Consider the following 10165-nt stretch of genomic DNA (forward strand, 5'->3'; position numbering starts at 1 on the left):
GATTCGCCATAGGTATATCATGTAATGTGTCTGGGATAAGACCAGACACGTGCCTTGCACTAACGCCTTACCGTATATCCCGTTTCGGTACAGTTAATTTAAAGATATCATTATTGAACACGAGCACAACTAGTTCCGAACAGGACAAAATAGTCTGCTACCATTTTTAAACTAAAATTTAAAAAAAAAGAATTAAATTTATCAAAGCTGCTCACCCCCCCCCCCCCCCCCCAAAAAAAAAAATACCACAAGTAACTTAACTCCGGACAAAGTGTCAAAACTTCCCACACGGAAGAAAATGCAGCTTATGTAAGTTTATTTGAAAAATGTAACTGAAATATTCGTATGGATATAATATACAAATATATTTATTTAAAAACAGTTAAATAAGATTTAAACATTGAAATCATTAGCTATTTTTAATACAAAGAAACAAAGGATTGGAAGAAACATTATGATTCTACATATTTCGTACAGATTAAAAAAATCCATTGCTATGTTAAAGCTGCTACCTTCACCTTTGGTTTAATGTAGTTTAACATTCGTCCAACCATTACTCTATTATGAAAAGTGTAATTACTATTTTCCGGATGCTAACACTTTGAAAGGAGAATACTGTTTCATACTTATTTAATTAAAACATACATAATAATTTGTTAAGAACATTTAACGTTATGTTATAAGTTATTGAAAGATTTAAAAGATGTCCACGTTGTGCATTGTCTGTGTTTTGTACATGTTGACAGTTTTTCGTGTTTGCAAATCGGACGAAAATACAAATATACAAATTCCATTAATGGATAATGTTAAGGCACCACTTTTTGCTGATTTAAATTTGTCAACCGTGACTCAACAAATAAAGAGAGTTATTCAACAGGAGATGAAACGCAGCGTACAAGATAGAAGTAATGGTAAGTTCACGTGTAAGACATACGTATAGGCAAACAGAACAGGATTAAAAGTAAGTCAGGGCAAACAGAGCATGATTAGGGTAATTCAGGGCAAACATCACAGGATTAAGGGTTAGTCAGGGAAAACTGAACAGGATTAAGGGTACTAAGTCAGGGCAATCAGAACAGGATTAAGGGTAAATCAGGGCAAACAGAACAGGATTAAGGGTAAGTCAGGGCAAACAGAACAGGATTAAGGGTAAGTCAGGGCAAAAAGAACAGGATTAAGGGTAAGTCAGGGCAAACATAACAGGATTAAGGGTTAGTTAGGGCAAACAGAACAGCATAACGGATAAGTCAGGGCAAACATAACAGGATTTAGGGTAAGTCAGGGCAAACATAACAGAATGAAGGGTAAGTCAGGGCAAACATAACAGGATTAAGGGAAGTCAGGGCAAACATAATAGGATTTAGGGTAAGTCATAGCAAACATAACAGGATTAAAGATAAGTCAGAGCAATTTAATATGATTAAGGATAAGTCATAACAAACATAACAGGGTTGAGGGTAAGTCAAGGCAAACATAACAGGATTAAGGGTATGTCAAGGGAAAAAAGGATTAAGGGTTATTCAGGGCAACCATAACAAGATTAAGGGTAAGTTAGGGCAAACATAACAGGATTAAAGTTAAGTCAGGGCAAACATAACATAATTAGAGGTAAGTCTGTTAAAACATAACAGGATTAAGGGTAAATTAGGGCAAACAGAACAGGATTAAAGGTAAGTCAGGGCAAACATAATAGGATTAAAGGAAAGTCAGGGCAAACATAACAGGATTAAAAGTAAGTCAAAGCAAACAGAACAGGATGAAAGGTAAGTTTGTGCAAATATGATTTGATTAAGGGTAAGTTAGGGCAAACATAAAAAGATAAGAGGTAAGTCAGGGCAAACAGAACAGGGTTAATGGTTAGTCAGGGCAAACATAACAGGATTAAGGGTAAGTATGTTCAAATATAATATAATTAAGGGTAAGTTAGGGCAAACATAAAAGGATAAGAGGTAAGTCAGGGCAAACAGAACAGGGTTAATGGTTAGTCAGGGCAAACATCACTGGATTAAGGGTAAGTCTGTGCAATTATAACTGGATTAAGGGTAAGTCTGTGCTAACAGAACAGGATTAAGGGTAAGTCAGGGCAAACATACCAGTATTTAGGGTAAGTCAGGGCAAACATAACAGGATTAAAGGTAAGTAAGGGTAAACAGAACAGGATTAAAGGAAAATCAGGGCAAACATAACAGGATAAAAGGTAAGTAAGGGCAAACCGAATAGGATTAGAGGTAAAACTATGCAAATATAACAGGATTGGGGGTAAGTTAGGGCAAACATAACAGGAGTTAGGGTAAGTTAGGGCAAACATAACAGGATTAAAGGAAAGTCAGGGCAAACATAACAGGATTAAAGGTAAGTCAGGGCACACAGAACAGGATTAAAGGTAAGTCAGGGCACACAGAACAGGATTACAGGTAAGTCTGTGCAAATATAACATGATTAAGGGTAAGTTAGGGCAAACATAACAGGATTAGAGGTAAGTCAGGGCAAACATAACAGGATTAAGGGTAAGTCTGTGCAATTATAACTGGATTAAGAGTAAGTCTGTGCTAACAGAACAGGATTAATGGTAAGTCAGGGCAAACATAACAGTATTTAGGGTAAGTCAGGGCAAACATAACAGAATTAAGGAAGTTCGCTGCTCAGTTTTAAAGTAATTTTCCATAACAATAGTATATATTGATAGGGTATTGATTTAGGAATAAAACAAAGCAAAACAAAAATACAGGGGTCAATGTGCTTGTTTTCGAGATATTAGACATTGGAAGTTTGGCTTGAAATGTTCAATCTTGATTTTTCATATCTATATCATTGACCAGTTAAAATTCTTAAAAACTATTAAAAAATAAATAAAATTTTAGAAGACTTTTGCAAATGACTTATAATTATACATGTAAACGATTTATAAAGAGAAAAATGGGCAAGTCGAAAATCTTATAAAAAAATCCCAAACATGACAAGCAAACATCCTTAATTGCACGTCATAAAAACAGAACAGTATTAAGTGGACGTCAGAGCAGACATTACAGGACTGAGTCTTGTACTTGTACATATCATTATTATGACGTCATGTCTCGTGTTATGGTGTCAAATTTTAACACTAGACAGTAAGAAACTGTTCATCCGCTTTAGAATATCTAATCAAAGATTACAAAAAAAAAAAGATTTGCAAGTGAAAAGGTTGATTGCTTTGAACTGTATATTAATGCAATAATTATATAAATGTCCGATGCAATGGCCATAATGTATATTGTGTGAACCTTTATAAGTCATCAATGACGTAAATAATAGCAAACGTAAATGACGTAAGATTGTTATAGGGTCATTGACATGAAAATTAATTTAACCCAGGTTTCCATGCAGTTTGATAGGAGGAATATTTCGTTGTGCCAAAAAATGGATAACAGACAGAAGATTTATTTGACTTATCCAGATGTGATCAGTATAATAGAAACGTACCGATAACCGGAAGTTGTTTACTATTACTTGTTTAAGCTTGTTACTTTATTTTCTATGAATGTATGAATATTTGATGGCATTTGTTACAGACTCTTATTGCTATTTGAAAGAATATTAAAGATATAGCAAAACGATTTCTGTTTTTCCATACGCTATCGAAGTTCTATTATAAATTTATTTATTGATTTGCAGATAGTGGAAATTGTGACCGAAAAATTGATGCATTGGAGAAAACTCTACAGGACTTGGTGGTAAATTATACAAATACACTAAATCAGCTGACTAAAACGGTTGAAATCATAGCTCCAGGTTTGTTAAATACTTACTTAATTTTAATAATAGATTGTAATCTTGATTTTTTTTGTAATAAGGAGGGAGGGAGGGGTTGAGGTTGCTGAAAAATGATATCAGTATATACCAAAAAAGTAAAACACAAAAATACTGAACTCAGAGGAAAATTAAATCTGAAAGTCCGTAATCACATGGCAAATTCAAATGACAAAAAAACATCAAAAGCAAATGGACAAGAACTGTGAAACATTAAACATGAAACATTAGATATTTAACACCAACAATATATGTATATAGGAAGTACACATTCAAATAAAATCACATGAATACTGAAGAGCACGAAATCGAAAAATTTGAAAACATTTCATTATTTCTTAAGATTTCAAATACCACACAAAAATTCGGTGTGAACTATAATTTGCGGTGTCATTACCAGTCATAACCATGTGAAAACAATTGCAGTATTGAAAAGAACGTTGTATTTTGGACATTGCTCAAATCAATTGTTTGCTACATGTAGGTATATGATTTTTTTTTATTCATAAACACCATTATTATCATAATCCGATAGTTTCCGAAGAAATACGAAGCTTTTACATTCATTATTGGTGACCTTCTGCTGTTGTATGTTCTATGGTCGGGTTGTTGTATCTTTGACACATTCCTCATTTCTATTTTCAACTTTATTATCAAGATATTTATATATCAATCACGTGATGAATAATGTCAGGAATGGCATTAGACGACTTAAAATACCCGGATAAAAAAAACTTAGCATGTGATTATTACGAATTATTAAAAAAAAAATCTTTTATTTACGTAAACTCTTTACGTTTGAATAAATCATTAACCTGTTTTTAACATCTAAAAAATTTGAATATTAAGACATTTGATTATGAATTATTTTAAACAGTTAGCTGCCAAGAGCCATACCAAAGGATAGGAAGCGGGTGTTATTTAATCAATGATGATAGAGTTTCGGGTAATTCAGCCTTTGTACGTATGCATTAGGAAGTACACCACTAATTCATAGTCCCATTGCTTTCTATGTTAAATTCCTCCGTTTCAAGCAGGCACACCTCTTTTATTTTAAGTTCAAATAAAGTGGCAATCATTGCATTTCAAAACAACACTTTATGGTGTCTTGTACTGAAAAAATCAACATACCTTTAATGGCATTTAAGAAAGAACTGGTTCCCGGAACTTCAGATGTACCAAAACAGGTACTTCAGATCTGACAAACAGACAACATGTACCCTCTGTTTAAAATTTGGTGCAGTTTTTTCAATATTCAAAATTAAAAGTCTAAAAGTGTTCTACAATAATCACCAGTGCTTTAGCTTTCATTTGATACCAAAAATACCTAAATATTCTACATATTTTGAAAGTAACACTCATGCGTAGGAACTATTTTGTGTTAAATATGTACTACTTGCTGGTATGTGCTTTCTGGCCGGGCCTGAATAAGTGGTGTTACACCATTACATATTACTAATTCTTCTTCTTTTATAACAATAGCTAGATTGTAAACAGAAATTCTTTTTTGTGTATGTTCTTAAAATGAAATGTGCCTTATATGCATTTCGTGTTGATTCGATTAAGGTTGTTAATACAAGGCAACAGTTTTGGACGAAAACCATCATTTCACCTCTGATAGATATTGTCGCTCACACACTTCAACTTTGCTTGATTTGTATACATTAAGTTTAAACTGATAACATTCATGTAACAAGGAATGTTTCAAGAAACAAGTGGTCTTATTTTTTGTAAGAAAAATCCCCCCAAAAAAACAAGACGATTGGCGCATTTTCCGGATTATTAGTGCTTCGAACTTTATACAAAATACAGTGACATATATCAATGCGACAAAATGAAGCCAGGATGTCTTCTTAGCAATATTCCAAGTACGATCTATTGCTTCGGACTTAATACACCAATATCTCTTTTAAATCATGTTGATGTGTACAACTGTCGATGTGTCTATTTTCATTATTTTTAGCTACAGATTTATATACTGTTGATTTATTTATTTCGTGGGTATCAATTTTAATGCATTCCTGAAAATTTCTTTTTCTGGGATATTTCATTTTTTGGTTGGCCAATCTCTGTATACAAAGCCTATAAAACAGATCTTTTTCGTTGAACATTTGAATTCGTGGTTCAGCTCTTACCACGAAACCCACAAAAATGTGTATGCAACGATTATTAATGAATCTACAGTATTTTTTTATATCATACAGCTATCGATCGTTCCAATATTTGACTAGTCAATGTTCTTTATTCTTATATCACTCGGAGGATACATGTATGCGTAATTTGTAAGCAAACAACAAAGCCTGTATATTGTTGGTACGGTGTATGGCTTCAGACCGTGTGTACCAATAGTTATTAAAGTTACCAGGATTATAATTCAATACGCCAGGCGCGCGTTTCGTCTACATAAGACTCATCAGTGACGCTCAGATTAAAATAGTTATAAAACTAAACAGGTAAAAAGTTAAAGAGCATTGAGGACCCAAAATTACAAAAAGTTGTGCCAAAGACGGCTTAGGTAATCTACTCCTAGGATAAGACAATGCTAAGTTTTTCGAAAAATTTCAAGGTTTTGTACATAGGACATTTATAAAAATGGATTATTATTAAATACGCCAGAATATCTAACTAGTCATGGTTCATTATACTTATAAACCAGGCGAGCTGTACAGACCCTGGGGCGTACCTGGCTAACTTTGAAACCATAGAAGAGGCAATGGTTATGATCTTATTCCTTCAGAAGAAAAAATCAGGTAATTACAAACATTTATTAAACATGTTAAAGCTTTATCAGGAGTTTTTGTTTGAATACATTTGCAGTCTTCGAAATCTTTCAATATCTGAACTAAACTACACGTTTGTCTGTTTATCAGCTCAAAGAATTCTGAGTTTCTCAGTGTTTGATGAATCACTTGACGTTTCATATATAAATAAGTTGCTTTAGTTTACCATCTGAAAATTGACAGGGACTTTCCGGTTGGAATTTTCATAAAAAAATAAATTTTGGGGGGATTTTACTTGTAACGTTAACAGGAAAAAGTAACTACAGATTTCACTTTGGAAGTACAGTTATATCTTGTACTAAGATACTTTAGTTGCACCTACTATTAAAACGTAAAAGGTTGATATGATAAGCGTTACACGGACGTATAAAGTTAACCAAAACTATTTAAAACTCGTTGTATATAAACTTGTCATTTTTGTCATGGTGTTGTCATCATTGCCCGTTTCCTAGAACCAATTTCCACAACAAGAAAACTTATGTTTTTTATGTGCAAGACCATACGAGTAATTCGACCGTACACGTACGCGGTCTGGACCGTATGCGTACTTTTTTCATTTAATTGTCTTAATACTTATTTGTAAATTCAATAAAAGATCTATGATAAAATTGAGAAAGGAAACGGGGAAAGTTTTCGGAAACAGCCAAAGGCCACCAATGGGTTTTTAATGTATTGTAATGCGAGAAACTCACTCACCCAGAGGCGTCCTTCAGCTGGCCCCTCAAAAATTGTACACTATTATGATGAATGCTTGTCTAAGATTAACCCCTTTTATCCAAATGCATATATGAGCTAGTTACTAATATACTGTGTTTTAATACTCAAATGGTCCGACCTTAAGCATACGGGCGGACCATATGAGCAAAATGCATACTGTCTGGACCGTACAAATACGGTCCAAATACTTGGTTTGGCACATTTATAATTGATACAAATGTTACTTAAAAGCTACCAAGATTTTAAATTTTGAAATAATAAGAAAAAGAGACTTTTACTTCTTTTCTAGGACAGCGAAAACGATTATGATGATGATGATGATTTCAATTTTCTTTTAGGTAATTCCTATTACGTTGGAGGACGAAACATTAACAGATATCTCCCAAATGGTGATTGGCGGTGGATAAAACATGGTAAAGCCACACCGATGACATACTTTGCCTTTGAGGAAGGACAACCTTCAGGAACAGCTAAAAATGAACAGGACTGCATGTTTTTCTATGCCAATAACAGATACCAGTTTTATGATATTCATTGCGATAAAAAAAGCTATTATGGCGGTTATATTTGTGAAAAATAAAATTATTATATTAAATTAACATATGCATTCAGCGAAAGATGATTATTATTTTTTCTTTCTCAGCAACGATATTGATATTCTATCGTGTAATTACTTGACTGTTTTTGTATTGGCCCTGTTACATTGTATATATTCGAGATCACCCGAAACCCGAACAGGGCTAATTTTTAAACAGCCAGTTCATAACAATTTTATTAAATGATTTTGAAGAAACTTGCACCTGTCTTTTTCCACGTCCATGGTTTTGTTAACATTGTCAGATCTTATTTCTCGTCCAATTACTCAATATTTTGCTACTACGGTTAATTTTATCTCGCAAATATAAAGTATCTAGGACTTATATATCAGCCAGTTTACCTATTGTTACTTTTGGATCGTCTGCGTTCTTATGATTGATCAACGGAAATAAAACAATGTCAATGGTCAGAAGTCGTATTAAAAAATGATGTGAAATATTTCCGTTTCAAGGTCTTCAAGATGTACAACATTAAAACTTTGAATTCGAAGATTTTAAATAAAAAAAGTATACTTGAAATGTTTTTTAGGCATAACAAAACGTCCAAAGTTAATTAAGGCGTACGAAAATTAAACCCGGAAGTGAATTCCCGTATTGACCCTTTTCGAAAAGCAATATTTACTCTTGATTTATATAGACAGTAGAACGTCCCTAATATTGCACATGACGATTTATTCGTATAAGGGCTGATTTCCCTAGCTCACTTAATAATATCAAATACGCCACAAATCGAACGAACACGGTTTTGCCTATACTATTCCACTTATTTTAAATTTCAACAATATGATTGAAAGGGTAGGATATCAAGAATATTTTTGTTAACGCTTCCTAACTTTAAGTGGTGCGCGTTATTATATTATATATTTTATTTATATAGGACTCGGTTCGCTGGGGACGCTGAAATGCGTTGCATTTCGTGAATGAGTTACCTAAGGTCAGGTGGTATAAATAAACTCATCATAGATACCAGGATTGAAATTTCATATGTTTATGCAAGACGCGCGTTTTGTCTACAAAAAATTCATCAGTGACACTCGAATCCAAAACAGTTAAAAACGCCAAATAAAGTACGAAGTTGAAGAGCATTGAGGACAAACATTCCTAAATGTTTTGCCAAATAAAGGAATTGTAGACATCAGTGAGTAATTACATAGGACTAGAAGCATTCGAAGGGAAAAATCAGAGAATTGAAACTGAAACTCATTGAAAGATGAAAACATGAAAAAAACTAAGAAAATGTGTTGAAAAACTAACTTTGTAACACAGATTGTTCATTAAATGTGTGAGGGTAGGTGTGCATATTTTTAAGGTTTGCTCGGAATACAACTTAACGTTATCATTTGCTTAACTCTGGGACCATCTTATTTGGTATAACTTGATTTAATAGTCCAACATGTACTGTTCATCATAAGTAATTGTAATGAGATCACAATCTACTTTTCTTTTATCCTGCAAGCAGCCTTGTATAGTACAAATAACATGTATACAATATAGTTGTACATAATAAGGACGTTCTTATCCCAGGATGAAAACACTAGCCGAAATGGTCACAACTTTTTGAACTTTTGGTCCTCAGTGCTCCTCAATTTTGTATTTGTTTTGGTTAGTCGTGTGTCATTTGTGTGAAAATGTTAAATCTGGTAACTTTTGTTAGCTATTATTTGTGTGTTTCTCTGTCCTAGATGTTATCCGGTTTATTTGTATGTAGTCCTGCCATATAATGTTGTCATTTTAATGTTATATTTAACATTGCCATATAACAGGGAGGCTTGGCATGCCACAAAACCAGATTCACCCCCCCCCCCCATTTTTCTTTTAATGTCCTGTACCAAGTGGAGAAAATGGCCACCGTTATATTATAGTTGGTTTCTGTGTATTATACACTTTAATGTTGTGTTTCTGTTGTGTCGTAGTTCTCCTCTTATATTTGATGCGTTTTCCTAAGTTTTAGATTGTAACTCGGATTTGTTTTTTTCTCAATCGATTTAGTTTCATGCTACTGTTGCCTTTATTTATAAAAATACATTTTTGCTTTCTATGTACTTGAACAAACAGACTGCCTTGACTCCACATCCATGTTGACCAAGCCGTAATATGGATATTTCTATTTCCGTACCAGATCATTTTGGTGCCTTCTTTGAGGTCTACGTTTACACTATGTTGATTTCTTCGAAAAATTAGAGATCATGCTACAGATTTGAATAACTAAAGCTTCAATTGTTTGGAGTAAATTTCAGAATAAAAATAAGGTATGATGTACATTGTCGAAAATAGAAAATTTATTTG

The 10165-nt window shown here is 33.3% G+C and overlaps 1 protein-coding gene across 1 annotated transcript; it reads left to right on the forward strand.

Annotated features, from left to right (window-relative positions):
• The first annotated feature begins 682 nt into the window (after nucleotides 1-682).
• Nucleotides 683-7881, forward strand: LOC143058216 (C-type lectin domain family 4 member E-like). Its single transcript, XM_076231678.1, has 5 exons — nucleotides 683-911; nucleotides 3652-3768; nucleotides 4664-4746; nucleotides 6443-6536; nucleotides 7622-7881. The coding sequence occupies exons 1-5, from the start codon at nucleotides 704-706 to the stop codon at nucleotides 7861-7863; spliced, it is 744 nt and encodes a 247-aa protein (XP_076087793.1). The 5' UTR covers nucleotides 683-703; the 3' UTR covers nucleotides 7864-7881.
• The last annotated feature ends 2284 nt before the right edge of the window (nucleotides 7882-10165 follow it).

Source organism: Mytilus galloprovincialis, chromosome 14 (genome assembly GCF_965363235.1).
Source record: "Mytilus galloprovincialis chromosome 14, xbMytGall1.hap1.1, whole genome shotgun sequence".
Classification (NCBI taxonomy): domain Eukaryota; kingdom Metazoa; phylum Mollusca; class Bivalvia; order Mytilida; family Mytilidae; genus Mytilus; species Mytilus galloprovincialis.